Below are 24,689 nucleotides of genomic sequence, written 5' to 3'. Positions count from 1 at the left end.
AATCTGTTGCTGTAATTCTTATGATTTAGTTTTTTCTAACCTTACTGACTGTATCAATATTGCTTTTGTTGAAATTTTTATCATGAACATGAGAGTAAAGATTAAATAAAATTTTGAATTCTAATCTTATTTTTCATAAATACTTACCTGATAATAAAAATATTAATTCTGTAATATTCAGCATTTATCATACGAGTCTGATTGCAAATAATATTTATTTTTTATATCATCACATAAGCATGAAGCTTGTGTGGAGCATGGAAATGGAATTTTATAACATATGGAAAATGTTATGCCTGACCAGGATTTGATATGGATCATGATATAGGAATTTTTGCTGATGAATCGTAACTATGTATTAATAATATTGTTGACTAAAAAATACCAAAAATACTTATGCAAAAATGTAATTATCAAAGCAGTCCTCTAGTGAACTTATTATCGCAATTATTAATAAGAAAACACCATACGCTTCAAACACAATATAAATCTATTTTAAAATTAAATAAAAATGAAATTCATTCAATGTGTGATAAGGAGGGTAAAATGATGTTGAAGTGGGAAGATAAATGAGATGTCTTGGGTTTGACGAATAAACATATAGAGCGTAAAAGTAGTTGGGAAAGGAAAGAAGACAATAGTTCCAAATGTTGTCAACGATTATATTTTTATAGACTGAGTTGATAAGGTGGATAAAATGCTGAGAGCATATCCATTCAAAAGAAAAAGACAAAACGGGCGATATAAAAGCAGTTCTGCCAACTTTTCAATATCACTGTATTCAATGCTCATAGTTTACATAAGAAAAGTGGTGAGACGTACAATCCTCTTCAATTCAGACAGAAAATTGTTGAAATTCATCATAGTCATTTCCAAAAAAGGTAGGCCCGCTGAGAAGATCCTCTAATTCTCTCTCTGCGTTTAACTTATAATTTCAATTTTTTCAAATAAATCTTCACTTCAATAGGGATTTTTTTTTTATCGATCTTAATTTTACTGGTTTTTTTAATTTAACTTTTTTCAATTCATTTAGCAAAAACATATATGTATTAAAACTTATTAAAGTAAATTTTTACCCAATTATCCAGATCTGGCCTTGCAAAGGTTCATCTGGACAATTGGTGTTTTCACTGTATGCAGAATCTAATATCCTTACTTACCACTTCATTTTTAACTTCTAAATTTTCTGTCTTATTCAAGTTGGTGTCTTCAATTGTTAAATGATCTTTTTCGATATCAAGTAGTTCCTCTTTCAGCTGTAGTAAATCTACTTGCTGTAATAAAAAACAACAAAATGAAACATATTAACAATATTGTTGATACTCATGTACCAAAAATATTTATAAAAAATGTAATTTTTGAAGCAGTTCTCTACTGAGAATTTACACAATTATTAATGAGAAAAACTTCCATAAGCTTCAAAAACAACATAGATCTACCTTATTATTACGATATATTTAAGAACAAAATATTTGTAATACTCTTAGTCAAGATTTATTTTTTAATTATACTGTTAAAGTTGACGAATCTTTATCTAATGATTCCAAAGGTTTTTAAAATAAGCTAACAAAAACAATGATAAATCTATTTTAGGTGGCCATGAAGGCGGAGCGAATGTTCTCAACACTGATGAGGCTATTGGCCAATGTTGCAGGTCCCAGGGCATCTAAACGCAGGATATTAGCGTCTACGGTGGTGTTGGATATATAGCCGATACTACTGCTATCACATACAATATTGTATGTAATAGCCGATACTACTGCTATCACATACAATATTGTATGTAATAGCCGATACTACTGCTATCACATACAATATTGTATGTGATGGCGGTAAGGTGGGAGGCCTTCAGACTGAACAGCAAGTATAGGAAGTTGGCAATCAGGGTAGCCCAATTATATAAGACAGTTTCCTTGGATGCTTCAGTAGTGGTGGTGTGAATGCCACCATTTGACCTCATAGCCAAGGAAAAAAGGGATAGGATCACAGAAGGCAAGGACCCGTATGTTTATTGAATAGCAGGAGGTGGAAGAAGTCAAGTAGAGTTGTGGACGACACTGAATAAAGACGTGTTTCCTAGCTCCACGATATTTTACTTTTTGATTGGGTTTTTTTTATTTTTTACTGGATACGGACATCAGAAATTATAGTGGTATGGTTAATGGACACAAGTGCAAAGTTTTTTGAGTTTCGGTTTTTTTTTTTTTGAAAATACAAAATTTTGAGGAAAGTGCAGAGAACTTTTAGTGCTACAGCCCTTTTGGACAACGGTTAAGAAGCGAAGGGGTGTGGGATTGTAAGTAAATACAACTACACAGACAGAGTGAGTTAAAAAGTACTTTGAATAAGTTTTTTTTTTTAATAAGTATATACATTTAACTTATATAGAGACAAATTTTGCAAATCAAGCGACAAGCTCTGGCTTGTTCGTGACGTCATTGAAATACAAGTAAACAAGGACATGTAAAATTTTCAGAAGTTTTACTGTGTACTAGTAGAAATTTTTCTAAATGTTTGCGATACTTTACACGGGCAAACTCCTATCCTCCATATCTCCTATAGTTTTTACCATAGAACCAAAATTCCCAAATATCTATCCGAAACCAAAGATTTCTGACCTTCTGACCGCCCCTCATATTTTGACCCCCCCCCCAAAATTTTTGACCCCGGATTTGGGCACATACATTTTACTTCCCCCCCCAAATTTGTTTGGGGGCACCCGCTCGTGTGGGGTATCATAGGACTCGAAATCAACCCCTGATTTCGAATCCGAAGCTCGCTTCCAATAGAAGATAAGGCCTCTCCAGAGGCTGGGCCCTCGAGGGGAACTGCCGGAAGGAGGGATAGTGTTTCTGAAGTCTCAGAAGACATGGACATTACAGAATTAAATCAAGGAAAAGCAAAGTGGAAGACAGTAGAGGGGAGAACTGCCAAGCGGCCGAGAGCAGGCTCATCAGAAGAAGAGGAGGCCCCCCTTAATTTGAAGGAGGTTACGTACAGGCTGGGTAATGCACTATTACAGCTTAGGCAACTAACTGGCAAGGCCAGTGTAACGGCAATCAAGGCTCATGAGAGGGAGCTGACAGAAATTTATAAAGATTTACAACGAATAAATGATGAGACTCCAGACACAGTTGACCAAAGTACGCAAACCGAAAGTCATGGCAGGAACGAGATGTCAGATATTCTAGATGTAGAGATGACAGATGAACAACCGATAGACAGATTACCCACACGATGGTCAACCTGGGTAATGAACAGGCTGACCCAGGAGAAAGATCTAAGACCAGGAGATGACAGCTGTTTTTTCATCGATTTGAATGGATTAAAGCCATCCAGCCGGTATGCTGGGACGGCACCTGGGGCAATGATCTTACAAGACTCCACCATCCTCGAAGATGGAAAGATCACAAATACCGGAATTAGGTACATGGTAATCTATGACTCTAGAGAAGGAGATAAGATAATGGCCTCTCATATTATAAAGGCCTTACGAAGAGCTGTAGGTAAGCTGGAGTCAGCTGTCTTTGTGGTTCCCAGTGGTCCAGCGGGCATCGTAGTGAGAAAAATAGTAATATACATGATGAGGAAGGGTAAGACTTTGCTGAGGATGTTACTCCCCAGCCTGAGCGAACAAGGGAGGGCAAGGTCGAGGTCGGTATCAACAAGAAGGGGAACCCCCCCGGGCCGTTGAAAGTAAAACGGTCGTAGTAAGGGCCCCCGGTAAATCTTATGCCGATCTGTTGAAAATCATGAAAGAAAAGGTTAAGGTTGAGGAGGCCGGTGAAATACTGTCAATTAAACAGGGAAGGGATCAACAACTAGAGGTCTGAATTAGTGGGGCGCAGAAGGCGGGGGAGTTTTCCTCCCTGCTGAAGAACAGAGCAGAGGATCTCCAGGTGGATATAAGAACACGAGGAGACCGCAGAACAGTCGTTCATGTAAAAGACATGCTAGGCGACACTACTGAGCGAGAGGTCAGGGAAGCGGTAGAGAAGGTACTAGGACAAGGAGAAAACTTTCAGGTCACATCACTAAGGGAGGCATTTGGAAACACAAAAAATGCCTTGCAGCCTTGCTGCAAATTAATTGCAGCAAGGCTGAGAGTAGGGTGGGTGAGTTGCAGGGCCTACATCCGGACGGATATAGAGAAATGTTATTGATGTTGAAGGGCGAAAAACGGTTGAACGTTATCATCGCCCGGAAAATAAATAAATAGATAAATAAATAAATAAATAAAAATAATTTTAGGTTTTTAGATAAAATTAAAACTTAAAACTACTATCACAGAAACAAAATCCGGAATGGGTGTAAAAGGCCCATTCTCGGATAACAAAAACACTAATATGTAACTTAAAACTCTGTTAAAAACTATCACATTAAAAATAAATAAAACTTAAAACTATGTTAAAAACTATCACATTAAAAATAAATAAAACTTAAAACTAAAAAAGGAGATAAAACTTAAAACTAATATCACAAAAATCTTATAACTAATATCACAGACGAATTTAAAAAACATACAAAAAAAAACAAAAAAATCCGATAGGGAGTAGTTATTGATGTTGGGATGTCGGTCACAGCAGAAGAGTGCAGAGGCCAGGACCGTTCAAACCTCTGCTTCAACTGTGGTAAACCCGGCCATGTAATTAAAGATTGCAAGGAGGCGACCATATGCCTGGACTGTGGAGCCACTTCACATAGGACCGGGAACCCGTGCTGTAACAAAGGTCATGACTAAAGTAATACTAGTTAATAATAACAGGAGCCTACTCTCTAGTGATTTGAGCATAGAAATAGCAGCTAGATACGAAGCAGACTTCCTGGTGGCCACCGAACCTAATGTGTATTCGGCGGCCAGAGAACAGTGGCTGACCGATGGGAATGGTGATGTGGCAATTAGAAAGATCGTTGGAAATGTGGATTATGATCTGTATGGTAGAGGTGACGGACTCATTGCTGTTGAAGTAAGCGATAAGATTATAATAGGTGTACATATCAGCCCTAAGTTCACTTTTCCCACGGAATTATAGGCCAATCTCCCTGTTACCAGTATTGTCTAAGTTGTTCGAGCGAATTTTCCTCGAAAAACTGAGGCAATACATGGAGGGAGAAGTGCGGCCCGAGAAATTTGGGTTCAGGGAATAAACTGGTAAAAATAATAGATGACCTTGTTGGAGGCCTGAACAGGAAAGCGGTGACTGCAGCCGTCTTTCTGGATGTGGCCAAGGCCTTTGACAAAGTTTGGCATAGCGGGCTGCTTTACAAGCTAGCGCGATCGGCGATCCCTTACCGCTATGTCAGACTGATGCGGTCATATCTGCTAGACCGACATTTTGTCGTGCGCGTAGGGGAAACGATTTCCTCTACCAGAGAAATAGCTGCTGGGGTTCCCCAAGGAGCAGTGCTCTCCCCGTTCCTGTACACTTTGTATGTGAACGATATGCCGCTATCGGAAGGGGTCAAAACGGCCCTTTACGCAGACGACACGGCATATTTATACAGATCCGCAAATGTGGATTACGCGGTCCGGAGGCTCCAAAGGCAGCTGGACTTAGTGGAACCGTGGCTCGACATGTGGAGAATCAGGGTCAACGGTGAAAAATCGGTGGCCGTGATGTTCACATGCAAGACACGAAAACCGACCAGAGCTGGAAATCTCAGGGGAGAAAATCCCTTTTGAGAAAACAGTTAAGTACCTGGGGGTGGTGTTGGACAGGCGGCTTACCTTCGGCGAACATGTAAATTATGTGACCCGGAGGGCTAAGGCCGCCAGAGCCTCGCTATACCCAGTGCTGAACAGTGCCAGCCCGTACCCACTGGCAACTAAGCTTCTCATTTTTCGGCTGTACGTACTGCCGATTCTAACATATGCTTACCCGGCATGGGGGGCAGTGTTGAGCTCCTCGCTTCAAAAGAAGATCGAGGCCGTCCAAAACATCGCGTTGTGGACGATCTTTGGAGCTCCGTGGTTCGTCAGAAACGCCACTCTCCGATCTGATGCGAGATTTCAATCCGTGTCCGAGGTGGGGGTGGCGCAGGCGCGCAGACTGTTCGGGAGAGCGGCTGTGTCCGAACACAGTCATCTTCGGGACATCTGCCGAGAGGACCCAACCCCGACAGTTGTAAGGAAGCGGCCTCACGCCGTACTGGACGAACCACCGTGATGGTGCGGTGCGGGAGCAGAGAATCGACAAACCAGGCTTAGGGGCCTCCATATCGCATGAGCCATAAACGGAATAGCGCGTCAGAGGCGTTTCCGGGGTCGCGAGAGCTTAATTTCCGCGAGTTATATAGTCTGAAGACGTCAAATACGGTAGTCGCGCATAAAAACAAAAACGCCGTCAAAATTTTTAATTTTTTTTCTTTTTTTTTTTTCTCGTGTGTGTGTGTTCTGCTTCTTTTGTTGCAGATACCAGCAGCCACCGCAGGACAAATGGTTTCTTCACTGCGGCCACGCGGTCCCCCCAGCCCCTTCTCGGACACACGTGTGTCTGAAGGTTGATAGTTGCGTGGAGTGAATAATTTCTGTTTACTTCTTCTAAGAAAATCGCGCCCCAAAACCGCGATCGCGAATAGGTATCACCATTCTGTAAGTTCCCTATTACCTTCCTTTCCCTTCAAGAAAGAAGAAAGAGGGAACGAGCCCAGCAGTCACAAGCCCAGCAGCCACCTGCCCAGCAGCCACTGACAGCACAGAAGAACGAAGAAACCTGCACTTTCCCTCGTTCAGCCCTTTGGGGCTTCGGAAATCCAAGGTTAATGGTATGTAACTTCGGTTACTACCAATTCTTGGAAAGTGCAGGCCAAAGAAGAACGAAGAGGTCTTCGGAAGAAGAAGAGGATGAAGAGGAGGGAAGATCCTCTACTCGTCCCAACATCACGGACTGGAGTCCGGAACAGAGCCCAGCAGAGATGCGTCCTGAAAGGCAGCCATAACAGAAGTGGATGAAGAACTTCTACACAACCTTTCCTTTAACACTTACAAGTAAATGAAATTAAACCAGCAATTGCGACTCCTCCGGAGTAGGGGTCGCATTGCTCCCTCCTGATAGTTAGTGCCCCGTTGTGGCGTATTCCTGCTAGGACTTCAGTGGACGGTCTGAAGGGGAATTGCGTCGGGAGGACAGGTTTCATAAGCCTAGCCTTCCACGGTCGGCCCATAAAATGGGTTCGATAACGCTAGTTTAACAACGGATTGGAATGCAATTAAATCCGTCCTTAAAATACTAAATAATAATAAACAAAACTTGAAAAAATTAGACCCGCTATTAAAAATTAACCCTTTTAAAAAAAAACAAGCCCGATTAGAATGATCCAGCAGCAAGGGACTCTGTCCAGGTTCTGCGATAAAGTAGGGAGTAATAAACTCCTGCCAACTTTGCATTCCATTCCATTCCATATCAGCCCTAACTGCAGCAGGGAATCTCTTAAGAACAGACTCCTTGACCTCCAACAAGTCATTATACGAGCTCGGAAGAGAATTGTAGTCCTTGGAGACTTTAACTGCAGGACTGTTCTAGCTGGAGCGGTCTCCTCGAGCGCTAGAGGAAAACTCCTGGAGGAATTGCTGGCAGCGACAGGAATGACATGTATTAATGACGGAACAGCCACCTACCAAGCAAGAAGGCATCAATCGGTCCTGGATTTAGTTATAATTGATGGAAGGATGCGCACTGATGCAGCTGATTTCATGGTTCTTAATGACGAAACAGCCAGCGATCACAGAGCCATCTTTGTTAACTTCAGAGAGCAACGGCCAGAAATAAGACAGATAAATAACAATATCAGACTGTCTGATCAACAGATATATAGAGTGGCTAATAATGCGGCAAATAGAATTAGAAATAGTACTCGGATAACACCTGAAATATTCCAAAATATACTTAAAGAAGAGATGGCGAACATACCGAGGAGAAATAATATTAAACATAATATGGTCTACTGGTGGTCCAGGGAGATAGAGGAACAGCGTAGAATTATGCAAAGACACAAGAGGACGGCCCAGAGGTTGCGAGCTAGAGTTGGTTCGTAAATAGGATGTAACATTGCGACAGAGCAATATAGGCAAGCGAGAAAGACGGTTAACTTCCTCATAAAGCAGGCCAAAAGAAGGAAATGGTTAGAACTATGCGAGGAGTTGAATGCTGATCCGTGGGGAAAGGCTTTCAAAATAGTAACCAAGCGGCTTGGGAGACAAGCTCTGACACTGAATGAAGAAACGGCTGCGTTGCAGATCAGAAAGTTATTCCCCAGAACGGAGGAGCAATATAATAGAGCGGTGATAGAATGCCAGGGAGGAAGATTTACACAAAAAGAGGTCATGGAAGCTATAAATAAATTAAAAAATAAGAAAAGCCCCGGCCCAGATGGCATCCCAGCGGCCATCATTAAGATAATAGCTAGAATCGTACCTTGGGAAATAGTCGATGTAGCCAGCTACGGCCTACAAAATAGAAGCTTCCCTGAATGCTGGAAGGAAGCAAGAACAGTCTTCCTCCCAAAGGCAGGACAAATTCAAGAGAACACAGCATATAGACCGATTACGCTCATAAATAATATGGGAAAAGTAGTTGAAAGGTTGTAAGAAAATAGACTTAGAGAGGAAAAACAATGACTACATCCGGAACAATAAGGATTTAGAAAGGGATGGTCCACGGTGACCGCAGTCGAGAAGGTAAAAAACTGGGCATTAAATTGCAGAAGCGGTACATGGAGGACTAGAAAAATCCCAATGATCATAATGCTTGATGTTAGAAACGCATTTGGTACGGTCCCCTGCACAGCCATCATTGAGGCGCATCAAGCCATGCAAATAAGTAAATACTTAGTAAATCAGATAGATCAATATCTGCAAAATAGCTTCATAGAGGTCAAAACCCTAGAAAGGAAAGCCATATTTCAGGTATTCGGAGGGGTTCCGCAGGGATTTGTCCTTGGCCCAACCTTATGGAATGTTTTCTATGAAAAAATCTTCAGGCTGAACTACCCCGAAGGGGTATCGATAGTAGGATACGCGGATGATATCGCAATATTAGTAGAAGACAGAGATATTAATGAACTGGAGAACAAGGCAAACCAAGCACTTAGAACAATAGATGAATGGATGGAGGATAACAAATTAGAAATAGCTCCTAATAAATCCTGTTGCCTGGTCCTCTCGGGTAGAAGACCATTAAGAAGTGTGAATCTAAATATCAGAGGACAGAGAATCGATGAAGTAAAAGAAACAAAATACTTGGGGGTAGTTCTGGACAAAAGTTTACGGTTCAGCAAGCATATCGATATGATTTGTGGGAGAGTTACTCCTGCTGTAAAGGGATTAAGAGGATTATTTCAAAACCATGGCTCACCTAAAATGGTTATTCGAAGATTGATAACCGTGGCTATCACTTCGGCGGTACTGTATGCGGCTCCCATATGGGGGGCGGCAGTGAACATACAGCGAAATAAAAAGAAGTTGAGAAGTGTCCATAGACTGGCATTGCTGCTAGTTACTGTACGGTATCGTATTACGCGCTGTGCGTACTGACCGGGGTCCTACACATAGACCTTCAGATAAAAGCCAGAACCCTCAGACACAGCGGTATGTCGAAAGAAGAGATGGAAGGGATTATAGAACAAGAATGGCAAGAAGAGCGGGCAGGGTCCGGAGTGGGAGAATGGACCAGACGCCTAATCCCTAATATTAAAACCTGGAATAACAATAGACTCGGAGATGTCAATTTTTACATGACACAATTACTGTCGGGGCACGGCTCTTTCGGTCAGTATCTGTATAGGATGGGAAAAGAGCCACCCCGCAGTGCATCTATTGTCCAGACAACGACGATGCCGAACATACGTTGTTCATATGTCCAAGATGGGCCGTTAACAGAGGTCAAATAGTAATTAATGGTCTTACACCAGAAAAATCTCATAAACCGGTTGGGGTACAACAATGAGAACCGGGAATGGTTCCGCAGGTTCGCCGGGGAGGTCCTGCGGGCCAAAGAGGATGAAGACAGAAGAACGGGAGTATAAACAGTAGGGTAGGGCGGACAGTCACTCCATGGAGGGCCTGTACGCCTTGGTGTGCGGGTACCTGAGAAGGGGGTGAACTCCAGGGGAGTTTGAGTTTGGGTTAAAATAAAAGACCAAGTCCCGGTCGGCGGGGTCGTTCCTGCGGGAGCCTAGGCTCTTTGTGGGGGTCAGCGCTGTCGATTAGAGGCCAAAGGCGTAAAAACCGAGTCCCGGTTCCCTGCTGAGGCGCTGGGGGCCGGACCTTGGCTCTAAAGCGAGGGATTAGAGGCAGGCAATGTAAAACAAAAGATCCGAAACCGGGGAGGCCAACCTGCCGTGCCGGACGTACAGCCGGCGGGTGGGGGACGCCTCCTTTGAGAGTAAAAGGACACTCTCCCCGACTGAGTATACTTAACTGGATATCCGATCGGGGAGAGTAGGAAAAAAAAAAAAAGGAGGTGGAAGAATCCAAAAGGACATTAGAGCTATATTTTGATCTCAGAAGTAGCTGCTGTATTGGTCAATAGACCAAGGGTCATTTGGGTTCTACGTCTGCAGGATTGGAAGGAGGTGTACAGATCAATGTCAGTATTGTGAAGAAACTAACACATTGGAGCACATCTTTTTCATGTGTCCCAGGTGGAAGGAAGAACTGGCATGTGATGGTTTGGACTCGCTTGGGGGTCATGCAGTTGATGCTCTTGTTCGGTGAGAGTTGGACCATGTGTTCACAGTGGTTTCTGGTGGAGCGCTCCACCAGAAACTACTAAAGGAAGAACATGAGGTGAGCAGCATGAAGAACATGAGGTAAGATGTCAGTTGAGGGTAGTGCTGGGCACCAGTCTTTGGGGGCAGGTGACAGGTGTGCCTCGACACTGCCATCAGCAATGGCTCCCATGAAATGCATTCCTGCCATCTAAGGCTAGCATAGCTGTGTGGAGAAGAATCTACATGTATAGTAAATATTGAGTTGTAAATATCATGTGAATGTGGTGTGTAAATATTTTCATGAATGTGAGGTGTACCTGTGATGCACGTAGCGCTGAATTTGAGCCTTTACAGCAGTTCCAGTACCACATTGCCTGAGGGAATGGGCTTTTAGCGAGTCCACTGCAGTAGGCGGTGAACATCACACCCAGTATGTACAGGCTACTGAGCGTTTGGTTTAGGCATGTTTTCCCACTTCCGATGTAAAACAAAAAAAAAACACTATTTTCTATTTTATTATGTACTTATGATTTTGCATTCATGGGTCTCATGCCTGTCTATTAAATTAAATATAAATAAATAATATTAAAAATTTACCACATGCAAAAATTTAAAAACTTACCAAATACAATTGCCCAGCCTTTGCTTGAGAATAAAAATGGAAAATTAGGCCTTAACAACAAAGACAATTGCAAAAATATACGAAGTACTTCAAAAAATTATTAAACTGCCATGAACCAGCAGTAAGATTTCATTTCCAAAATCCAACATGAACTAATTATGCAGACACCACCCGTCTGCACAGATTACAGTGACAGGCCTTAACTGTCCATTTCACGACTCTAACAACATGACATCTATTACATTGATTGTGTCTAGCGGGTCAGTTACTGCTGCACACTTCTCATACTAAGCGGCCGATATGATGTTATACCATCAGGTAGTTTACCTAGTTTGATTGGTTTCAGCTATTTTCCATACATCGAGAAAATATTCAATGTTGAGAATGGATGTACAGTAATAATAATTATAATAGCTGAACAAGAACTTTACGATGAGTGAAGTTAGCATTGTAGATAATTTATGAATTAGATAGTATGCAAACAATGAAGATATTGGATTTTAAAGTTTAATGATAAGAAAATTAGAATTTATTTTGCAAAAGCAGCAAAATTTATTTGTTCTGAATGAATACATAAAAATGTTAAAAACATCTATTCATATGTTAAAATCAGCTCCTGGGTTGTGTATGAGATTTTTCACTGATTTTCTTATTTCTGCATGCCAGCAATCTTTTAATTTTTTTCAAATTAAAAATCTTTTTGGGTGAAATTAAAATTAATTTAATATATATTCTTAGAATTAAGCTTCACTTTAACAAAGCAGTACTTGCTGATAATACTTCCTATCTCTATCTATACTATTATATAAAGAGGCAGAGGGTTTTCGTTTGTTTGGGATAAACAAAAAAACTCCTTAATCACTTTCAACCAAATTTTTACCCACATTTCTCAGCATAACTGAGAAGGTTTTTAGATATGTTTTCAATCTCAAAAAAAAAAATCGAGTATATATCTGTAGTAGTGGAGATTTTCCGGTTGAAGCACAATCTTTAATGAACTGTGAGTCATCACTGTGTGAGGTGAGGTTGAACTGAATGCATCATATCAGTCGACTGAAAATATTTTTGAGTAATATTAAATTTTGAACAATTTCTTTCTGTTTAACAATAATGACCTTCCCTTGGGGTATGCATGTGAGGCTAGAGTGGTGAGGTATACGAACACCTCATGGGAGGCTAGCCCAATCATTACTATGAACTTGTAACAAACAGGGTGCCCCTGGGGCACTTTTTTGGAGGTGCAATGTGGTGCTCTTATATCAGAAAACAATCATCCGATTTTGAAAATTCAAACTGGGAATATATATATATAGTTTGTCTGTTTGCTCATGCATCATGTGAGACGAATCTGACTGACTGATTACTTTCAAATTTCAGAATACATATGTGTTACCCCAGAGAAGGTTTTAAGCCATTAACCGAGGCCCTAGCTCCCTTGAACATTGAGATATTAAAAATATTCATTATTTCTTCACTCCCAAGACGGGTGAAGTTGTGAATTAAAGAAATTCATTAAGGAAAAGATAGATTTATTCTTCTACTTCATTACTGAATATTTCTGCCGCCATTGCAAAGAAATAAGTTATGATTTTTTCATTGTCAAAGGCGTGTGTACTTTAGTTACTATAGTTCCTATTACCTATATTTCATAATTTAGTTTCTTTTTCAGGGTTCTGTCCAACCTCATCATGTATGTTACAATATCCAATAATTATAAATACTTACATGACCTGGATAAAATTCCTCCTCTTCTTCTGCCTTTATAGTGTGTACATCATTAATTTTAAGATTAATCCGAGGTGGAATGTCATCATTTAATGAGATCTCAGATTTCTATAAAAATAAGATGAAAAAAACCTTACAAAAATGTTGAAATTAATTAATATTCAATAAAATATCTTTTTTTATTCTGACAAACTTAAATATACCATTGTAAATTAAAAAAATATTAAAAAAAAAGGTCTTTCAACCCATCAAAGACAGAAAAGAAGACACAAATTATTTAACCCCTTCATGGTTTTTGATGAAATAACTCATCAAATAACTACCCTGATAAAAATTTCCTTGACGAAATAATTCGTCATCCACTTTTTTGCTGAAAAGTGCCACTGATGAATTATGAATTGACCCATTTAATTGTGTTTGTTGATGGGTTACTGTAACATATGCGAGTCTAGTTCCATTTTTACTCTAATTTATTGCTGAAGCGGTAGTATCATATTGTTTCTCTATTCTATATGTCCTAACAAAGTATATTCATTATTCGGGTTATTTTTTGCAAATAAATTAGTTGACATTCTTTATGTCAAGCAGACTAATCTTTATGTCAAAGATTTCTTTAAAAAAAAAATAACTACTAAACAAGTTTTTGAGGTTTCACCTGTGAAAACAGACTGATAATTATGAGATGCTTTTGTTTGTAGCTGTATATATGCTATCAGGAATTACCTGAAAGCCACAAACTGAAAGTTATTACACAAAAAACCTCCTTTTTACAACTCTTGGATTTGGAAATGTTTTAGCCCAAAGAATCAAACTTTTATTGTATTTCCTCAATTTTACTCATAATTATAATAATACTAATAAATCTCCAAAAAATAAAATCGATTATTGACTATCTTGATAAAAAATTCAGAGATGTATATACACCAGAAAAAATTTTAGCAGATGATGAAAGTTTACTGGAAAGGTAGGCTAAACTTCATTCACTTTATTAGAATAAAAAGAGCACACTTTGATATAAAAACATTTCAGAGCCAGAAACTGGATATATATAAATAAAAATTGATAGCATACGTAGATGCAAGCAAACAAAATATATAAACTCCTAATCATGGCTACACCACTAATATTGTCATTACTCTTTTTGAAACTAGTAACCAACCGGTGAACAATAAAGCTACCCCACGAACGTCCACTTAAATAAGAATGATATGTATGACATGTAAACAATGTGTAGTCTTGTACACTCAGGCGTAACATTCCTGTGTTATATGGTTTATTGAACCCCAACTATCAAAGTCTATAGGTGTCCATGGTTTATATTTTAATTGTCTATAAAAGCAACTAAATTTTACTAGGATTTGAACTTTACAACCTTTTGACTTCAAAAATCAGCTGTTACAGCAGTGTTAATTAACTGCCTATTTGCAACTCAACAAATATTAGTAACAAAATATATATATACATATATATATATATACCAACCTTTGTAAAACTGATTATAAAAGCAAATGTCTATAAAGTGTATCTTTTGTACCATATTACTATCTCTTTTTTCTTACACTGTACATTGTATTTTCATTTTTCAAATTTCTTCTTAATTTAACTGAAACACATTTACTTTTTATTTTTTTTTACTTATTGTATTACCCATTAAATATAGAATCACACAACCTTTTTTAAATTACCCCTTTCAATTATCCAGATTTGGCCTTGAAATGTCCATCTGGATAATTGGTGTGCCACTGTATACAAAATCTAACACTTACCACTTCATTTTCAACTTTTAATTTTTCTGGTTTAACTAAGTTAAACTCCTCAATTGTTAATCTGTTTTGATTATTCATAATTTCAAGCAGTTCCTCCTCTTTCAGTTGTACTGAATCTATTTTCTGTAATAAAAAACAATAAATAAATGCTACAAAGTAAATATGTTTATGATTTATTGTACAATTTATAAAAGTAAAATAAATTGTATATGTAATTCGCTTATCATACACAAACAGCGCAGCAACAGTTAAATTATTATTAGTATTAGGTGACTTTACTGTGCCAGGTTTTGTATGGAAAACCTAAGAAATGTTTCTTTTGCTAAATGTTGCCATACAAATCTAAATATTAAAAATGCTGTTACTCACTCTATAAATGGGTGTTGAAAACAACACTACTTTACAAGATGATGTTGTTTTTTACAAATTGTAAGCTTCTGCAATCAAATAATTTGTTAAACTGTTCGAGTAATTCTAATGATTTAGTTTTTCTAATCTTACTGACAGTAGTGTTAATATTGCTTACGGTGAAATTTTTTATCATGATAAATATAATTTATCACGATCATCAGAGATAATGTTACCTAAGATTTTGAAATCTAATTTTATTTCTCATAAATACTTAACAGATTATAAAAATATTCATCTTATAATAGTCAGAATTTACTAAATAAGAATATATGATTACATTTTCTCATAAAAATTGATTGTAAACAATATTAATTTTTTTTATCGCAATATAAGCATGAAGCTAGTGCATAGAACATGGAAATGTCACTTTATACTGTATGAAAAATGTCACACCTAAGCAGGATTTGATATTGATCATGAATATAAATTTATTAATAAGGAGAGTTCTATAAGCTACAAAAACAATATAAATCTACTTTAAAATTAAATAAAAATGAAATTCATACAGTGATAAAGAGGAAAAAATAATGCTGAAGTGGCAAGATAAACGACATATTTTCTGTTTGACAACGAAATTCAAATTAGACTGTGTAGAAGAAGTATGGAAAGGAAAGAAGGCGATGGTTCCAAATGTTGTCAAAGGGTTATTAAATATATATATATAAATGCTGTAATTGTATATGTTGAAGCCAAAATGAGAAGTTAATAATTCGCACTGTACTAAAATAACAACTGATTTACCTTCTAAATCTGTAATAAATTTTTGAACTTCAAAATTGTTTAAATTTGTTCAAAATTTGTTGTATTAAATAATTAAGAACTGAAAATATAAATGTAAATTTTTAAATTAAATATGATAATTAAAGTAAACAATACCTCAGTTGACCAGGCCGTTTAATTTCTAGTAGTATTGCAAATTATTTCTTATTTTAATTATCGGAAGGCTGTTATTATTAGGGTTTGGGCCATAATTCCAACATTAACTGTTTAAAGTTCGTTATCAAATGTAATTCTGAAGGGTATACGAAACAAAAAAGATACTACAGGGGTTTTAACTCGTTTTATTTCTATCGCGATTTTTCCGTCCTTCCAATTTTCATTGCTCATAAATAAAAAAAAAAAGCGTTGATGATAACTGATTTTCGCCATTATTTCCGCAAAACATTACATTAAAATCACGTATCGTTTCCTATTTAAAAAAAGAAATTGATTCAATATGACGGATCCAAGACAGCTGACAAAATATTTCAAACTCATCATTACTACGAAGATCCATCTTTATTTCTACTTTCTAATATTCCACCACGGTTTCAAAGTAAAAACTAGTTTCCAAATTTTAATTTTACTCCGTATGGAAATGTCATCAGGCTAAGGAAAATAAAAACCGTTGAAGATAGAAAAGGAACGTAAACTAAACACTATGTATGCTTGCAAAACTTATGTTACAAACTTCTTTCATTATGGCTGTTGAAAATAACATTTTTCTACGCTTCACTTTGTGTAATACTGAACGTATTTTAATGTATTAACCTAATTCTCTCGTAGATCTGTATTCCCGTTTGACAGAACGACCTTTAAATAACGGGATTACTTTCATACCGGATTTAGAATTGCACGAAAAAAGTAACCGTAGTTAAATTGTCTGTATGGAATGGCCTCTGATTTTCATTAAATCTGATACATAATCTAGCTTTATTTAAGACGTAAGTTACGAGTTATAAAACAAATTTGTCGTCAGAAACCCCTTTCACCCTAATTAAATCCCTCATAATTCACATAGTACCCGCACACAATATTTCGTTATTTCGCACTACACGCGTGTAATACACAGGTAAACGTGAAAGATAAAAATTTAAGAATGTCGACCGATATTTCTCTAGTGAATGTAGACACATACCAAATACCTCGGGTTAAACATTTAAATATTTACTAACATTATGATACATTCGGAATTTCACCGGTATATGTCGACAAACACAAATAAGCGGTGGCGGGGATTGAAACGATAACTAAAAATTAAAATAGAAAATTACCCGATAGCGATCTCTAAGGTTAACAGATTTCGAAATATCCTGGTAAAAAAAAGGCTGTACTAAAAAAAGTAATAACCTACACTCGCTTAGCTCGCTAACCTGGTTTAATTAACGTTAAATATAATTGTTGCAATTAAAAACGGTTGGTTTGTATGTAGTTGGGGAGATCCAACTCGGTGTGGAACTACCGCAAAATAGATTTAGATTTAAGGGACAAAATTTGTTTTTCGCCTGAAAAAAGCAATAAAATAGTTCCGAGAACCGTATCTGCAGTATTTATTCGGAAATCTGGTATGAAATTCAATAAATTGGGGTAAAACCCTGTATTTTTGGTAAGACCTACGATAACTTTGATAAATGAATAATAAACCGGTAAAACTTTTAAAGCATTGTATTCTGAAGAAGAAAAGAAACGTTGTTGTTAGATGAATCGAACAAAGAAAAACCTTTTCACTTCTCTTTCACCAGTCGTAAATAGGAAACAAAGAATTTCAGGCAAATTTTTATATTACATTTCTCCGTTATTTGCACGTGTAGAAAAGTTTATAATAGATCCGGCAGAACAATATGTACACTCTTTGAAAATAACAAGCGATTTTTACGGGGCTATTATCCTTTATATAACGGTACGGAATTTAATAGCAGTATAACTAAAAATTAAAGCAGGTATACAAAATTAAAATATATTTTACAAACACAAATCCCACCGCCTACGTGAAAGATTTCGTTAATAAAATATAGTTATTGCTTAGCATTTATTCTGTTACAAATTAACACAGTTTAAAATATTTTACGGTCATAACCCAAATCCATCATTAGAAGCAGATATACAGCTTGTACGAACGTGTAAAGGAAACTAATGAAAAAAAAAACGAAATTTAAAATTCAACTAAAAACTAAATATAAATAAAGATTTACTGGATGTCCCACCTGACGTTTATATAATATAAAGACTGTCCAAAAACGAAGTAAAGCAAAAAATAAATACGATAAAGGAAAAGTTAATTCGCTGAAAAACAGCAGAAATAGAAGCACGACAACAAGTAAAATACATTTAACGACCCCGAAAGGTTAAACCAAATACAACAGAAAAATCCTCCGATACAGAAAATAATCTGCATTTAAATTCTCTTGCAGAACCGTCGTATTCCTAAAAGAAATCCATCTCGAGCAGCTGAAATAAGAGATATAACTATTAATTCGGAAACGTCTCGACAGAATTAGATTTAACCAAATTAGAGGCCTCTTACCGTACATTTTTTCATAACAGATTTGGTATTAAATCGTTTATAAAATCTGAATAATATTTACGAATACGTAATAAATTGTTTTCATTATATCCGATCGTATAATGTAAGTGAAAATTGTCGTAAGTATAGACGGAAGTAATTGTTTTAAAATTATTAATCGTATGAAAACGTTAAGTACGAGATAAAAGAGGTATTGTTAACGGTCTCGCTTCGACTGTTGAATTCTTTACTAGCAATTTAGATGCATACGGTTGAGAAAAATACGAAAAATTGTTATAACATTTTATTGAGAATTCTGAAGTGCCTGACCGCAATCGAACCCGGGACCTTCGGATAAAAGGGCGAGATGCTACCACTCGCGCCACGGAGGCCGGTAACCGTCGCTTAATATTCACGCATTTTTTTTTACTAGAGGGTTTTATATTTACGAATTTTGGTAATAATATAACATAATTCCAAGTCTAACCTGAAATCGAACCCAGAATTATTTACCGTACAAAAAGAACGGAATTCTGACGAACTTCAGACGCAACGTCACCCTCACTGTTTTAAAAATATGTACGAGTAAGAGATTCCTCCATTCTTTAATTACGCAACAAACTTCGAAACTTAACAAAATATTTTTTTATCGCGGGTTCATTATTTTGATTTCATCGACCGATAAAATGTACGATATGAGTATTTTTTTCACAGAAAATTTACTCCGTTGGAAATTGTTAGGTCAATTGATACCCTTAACTAACAGCCGACACGTATAATACGTATTACAATTGAAAGAGGACATAATTTTTTACTACTACCGTACTGGTTGACAAAAAAGATGTACATTTCATTTTACATTCTCAGATTAAATGTATCGCGTAACCGACTTATATCCGAAACGTGTTGGTTCCAAATGCCGTTAATTTTTTACGTACGAAAATATTTATCTACTTAACCGTCATATTATTAAAAAATAATTTAAGTTTGGGCATGAGCCTTTAGGCGTTAAACGAAAAAATAAATATCGAACTTGGATATTGCAAAAAAAGAAATGCGTTAGACAGTTTAACCAAGTCGGTTTTCCGTTTCTTATACATTCCCGTAAGAAATTTTATTATGTCGCATTCTTTTACAGATTGAATATTTTTCAAAAATGTTACCTCGCAGCTTACGCAAACGCATCGATTAAAGAAAAAGTAATCGAACCGTTACATACAGGTAAAATAAAATAAAAATACTAAACGACAATCGAAGTCGCCTGAATTTCCATCCGGTTGGCTTTATTCACGTATAAAAAACGGAAACGTTAAATATTCAAACTATTTATATTTAACAAGACCTGCTTGCAACAGATCGAGTAAGAAGACGCCATGCACCGGGCTCCGTAAAAAAAAATACTATCGATGGCGACGGATCATAATTTTGAAAGTTTGATTCGCTTTTTGTAAAACGCCTAAAAAAATTTTAGACTTTCAAATTACTTTCCTATAATCTTCAATAACGTTATAATGGAACAGCCTGAAGGTGTAAATGCAGGAAAACGTTTTTGCGAGAGCTAATTGAACGGCAGTCGATCGACCGGTTGTTCTAATAAGCATTTATCCAACACCGTATGTCGTTTTCAATTTTGAAATTATCGCTAACATCTAAGAATTTTATTACGACCAAAATAAAAACGAATGAAATCATTTTATATATATAAAAATAAAAAATACGGTGCCAAGCTTTCTGTTAAAAAATTTAATTTCATTACTTTACTTGTTGAAAAGATATTTAATTCGCAATAACCAAAATCACGATTAAATATTTCTATCAAAATTTATAACTTTGAAATCAATATCTACGTTACGTTCAGTCGATTATCCGGTTCTTAATAGTAATTTTAAGGGAATTATGTATATATAGGAATATTTTTATTTTAACGTTTTAAGAAATAGTTAATTTTTAGCACGCGATAGAATGGAGGCGCATTTTAATTACTAGCGTATTTTATTCGACTTTGGTGGTTTTCAGCTTTCTATTAAAAAAAAAAAATACATTTATTTTAACAATAAATTTGAAGTAACTTTCAGTTATAATAAATTCTTACGCGATACAGTGCGATAAATAGCTAAAAAAATGAACACAAGCTGGGAATCGAACCGAAATCCCGGTATCTAACCCTCTGATGAAATTACTTACGTTTTTAATTTATAACTCCTGCGCGATCGTTTACTTACGCGTTATTGTTTAGATGACTTACGGGCTGTTGAAGAAGACAAACTTACGCCTGAAATCGAGTTATACACGGTATGAAAGATAGGAATACTAGAACGAAGTAAATAAGGAGAATAGTTAAATGTAACATTTACTTTGCAAATAAAAATTATTGAAAAATCAATTTCTCTTAAATAGAGTAATGAAGAAGATTACAATTAATTTCGACTTAATATTAAGGACAATCCTCATACTCAAATTAGCCGAAGCGAAAATAGAAGCTGTTAACGAAAAAATTGATAATATCCAGTCAAGAGAGTTAAAAGAAAAGGAGCCGCTAATTACCTTTCAAGTGAAACACTTTCTTATTTATATAGTTTAAAAAAAACAACAATACTTTCAACGTATAAATAAATAAATTTTGTAAATGTCCAGAGAAAAAATTCATAATAACAATTTCAATGTTAAGCTTTAAATTAAGCTATCCGAACAAAAAAAAGTAAAACCTAAGAACGTTCAAGTACACCTATCAAAAAAAAAATCCTAACCACCTCAAAAACCCAATTAAGCCACCTGAAACAAAATACTCTACAAGTAATCGATATCTAAAATAACAAAATTAAAAAAAAACCAGAAGAATAAAAACCCAAAAACCATATATAAATCAAACCAAAGTAAAAATATAAAGAACTCACTACATCCAAAAACAAACAAAAAATAAATAAATATAAAAAATTAACCTAAAATCAAAAGGCAAAACAAAAAAAATATAAAAAAGAGAAATATTCAGATATAAACTATAAGAAAAATTAATATAAGGGAAAAAAAGAATTAGAAGAAAACAAATAATAAATTAAACGTAAATTATAAATAAAAGTAACCCCCGCCCACCACAAAAAAAAATAACTAAATTTTTTTTAAAAATCTGAAATAAAATCCCTTGAATAAAACCCAGAAAAAAGGAAATCCACATAAACAAACTAAAGAAACAAAAAATGCTTAACTAAGCCTCCTATAAATCGGATATCTTCTCTACCTAAAAAACAATGAATAAAAATAATACCGGAACACAAAAAAAGTAACGATTTAAACACAGCGTGAATTAATAAATGAATAAAACAAAGAGATGAACACCCAAGAGAAAGAATAAAAAATATAAATCCCAATCGTCTAAGAGTAGAAAAAGCAATAATCTTCCTCAAATCATTTTCTAAACGAGCGGCACAAGTATCGCAAAAATAAATAAAATAATTAAATCGAATAATTAAATAATTAAGTCACCAAAGTAGAAGAACGAACTAAAGAAGAAACAGGGGTAGGAGCTGCCGTCGCCGAAGGCAACCAAACACAAAAGGGGAACCGAACGCTTTTAGTAAAAGAAGCAAATAAAACCAAATAAACCAAATTAATAAAATCACCGTCAAAAAATATAATGAAAAGAACCAAAATTAATAAATAAACCGATACACAAAATTAAAAATACATCGCCTGCACGATTTATTAATAAAGTAATAAGACCAGAACATAAAGAAACTCTATTTTGATAATAAATAACTAAACAATAAAAAATTAACCCGAGACAATCTCAGCCTAATAATAAACAAATAAAATCAGGTATTAAAATAAAAAACCGTACTTAGAATAACAAGAAATTTAATCAAAAAAAACACGGAAAAAGAATTTAAAAAAAAAACCACTCAAAAAAAACGAAATCATATTCAAACAAATAAATACCAAAGAAAAAAAAAGATTGTAACAGAAAAACATAGCCTATCCTCAAAAAGATCTTTGACATCACAAATCAAAATTTTAAATTAAAATAAATAAGCAAAATTAAAGGAAACAATGAAGAAGCAAAACATAAAATTCACGAACATAACAAGAACTAATTAAAATTAAATCACCGGAATAAAGACCGTGCTGAGTTAAAGAAAAAATTATTACTTTATAACAAGCAGGAAAAATAAAAATCAAAAATAAAATCTTCATCTTAAAATAGAAATAATTAAACTATTCTCAGAAAATAAATTCAATCTAGGAGGACAAGAAGACGCAAAACAAAAATCAAAAAGAAAACTAACTAAAGGTAAATAATTAAGCAATCCCTTAACGAGAAAGAATCTTCGTCTTCCCGATCGATCAAAAAAAGACCCGAAGAAACAAAAGCACGAGCGACCGTAAAAGACGATGAACCGAGTAATCCCAAACCAGTTATAGTAAATAACCAGACTTATGTGACAAACAGACGAATAAGCAACAAGAACCTTTAAATCTCTTTGAATTATACAAAATATTCTAACGACCAAATAAACAAATACTAACAAAAAAATAACCGTAATTAAATAAAAAATAATAAATATAACCTAATCGACGAATAAACCCAAACCCCCCCAACTTTAATATTACACCGGCTAAAATTATAGAACCTGAAGTAGGGGCCTCTACATGAGCCCTTAAATACTCCGACTAAACCTAAAGCCAAATCAAAGAATTCAAAATAGATAAAAATAATCTTAAAAGCTAACAATTTAAACCATCAAAATTAGAAATTAAAGCTACCCCTAACCTTAAATCAATTTAATTTAAAAAAACAAGGGTTCAAAATATAAGAAAATAAACTTAAAAGCTAACAATTTAAAGCATCAAAACCAGACCGTAAAGCTACCCCTTATGCTAATTCAATACAAAAAAAAAATCAAGAATCCAAAAGATTAACTCTTATAATAATAAATTTGTTTTTAAGAAACCAAATATAAATATTTAAATAAGCGCGTGTAATTATCTTATTAAACTGAAACTTAAAATTAAAGTTAAACCATGAGGGTTTTTTTTGTATAAAAAAATATTGGTAAGAATTGACTCAACGCCTAGAGTCAAACCAAAACCGTCATGTTAGTAGGTTGTTTGATCCAGCAAAACGTGATTTTTTTGTGCCTCGTAATAAATTTTAAAACAGAAAAATTCAATTAAAAAAATTAACGGTAAATATTTTTTTTAAATGTTACGAAGAAAATTTAAACACGGTGAATAATTATTTATTTTTTTAAAATTAATGAGTGTAAATTCGGGCTATTAACATTTTTAATTTAATAAATTATTTGAATACATACATAGAAAGAGAAAACATCTGCAGATTATTGTTTCAAAAATTGTAAAAAAAATTAAAAAAGTAATTACTCACCTTAATCAGTAATATCTCGACAAAAAGAAGTAAACTGGATGAAGTTCCCTCGAGTCAGTAACAGTCTTACAAATTGAATCTACGAACACACGTACTACACTTTCCCGTACACTAATACAGGACAACTGCGGGACACACATATTTCTCTGTCATCCCCCACTATGGCAACGAATGTCACGACATCTTTACCGTTACTTTTAAACAACAAAATTATTCCATTTAAATTTTTTTCGCTTATACGTTGTCCATCCATCAAACGTCCTCTAATACCAAATAAGTTATTTTCAATCTTGCGGAACTTATAATTACATTAAATATTAACAAAAATAAATTTCCATTTTAACGATGCACGAAAGAGTTATAACAAAATTTACGCTTATTTAATTAACCTATTACGTAATCAAGCTCAACATACAATACATGTAAATGCAGACCCGCACGCGCGCGCACATCAAATCTTGTTATTAAGTATTATTATATTTGTTTAAATATCAAATCAGGGATTAAAAAGAAATAAAATTAATTTTTTTTTAGATGCAACACGACCTCCACGCTATTAGAGAAGCAGCTGTTTACCTGCTACAATAAAACTGTGCCGCTAAAACTGAAATTACACGCTTATAAAACCCAGATACTGCAGGAAATGAAACCCGATGATTGTGTAAAACGTTACGATTTCGCCGTTGAAATGTCGGACAGAATAAGTGAAAACGAATCGTTTTTAGACGATATAATTTTTACAGACGAAGCTACATTCCACGCGAACGGATGCGTTAACAGACACGATACACGAATACGGGGCTCTGAAAACCC

At 35.5% G+C, this 24,689-nt stretch overlaps 1 protein-coding gene across 1 annotated transcript in view; it reads right to left on the bottom strand.

The window, feature by feature from the left end:
* LOC142318018 (uncharacterized) overlaps positions 1-24,689 on the bottom strand; it is a 54,562-nt gene that overhangs the window by 15,997 nt on the left and 13,876 nt on the right. The window contains exons 4-6 of the mRNA XM_075354549.1: positions 14,824-14,946; positions 13,058-13,165; positions 1,161-1,274 (exon numbers count right to left, since the gene is read on the bottom strand). Of these exons, the coding sequence (XP_075210664.1) occupies positions 1,161-1,274; positions 13,058-13,165; positions 14,824-14,946 (345 nt within the window). The remainder of the gene's footprint in view (positions 1-1,160; positions 1,275-13,057; positions 13,166-14,823; positions 14,947-24,689) is intronic.

This window comes from Lycorma delicatula, chromosome 1 (genome assembly GCF_047948215.1).
Source record: "Lycorma delicatula isolate Av1 chromosome 1, ASM4794821v1, whole genome shotgun sequence".
In the NCBI taxonomy this organism is placed as follows: Eukaryota; Metazoa; Arthropoda; class Insecta; order Hemiptera; family Fulgoridae; genus Lycorma; species Lycorma delicatula.
This window is presented reverse-complemented; position numbering and strand designations above follow the sequence as displayed.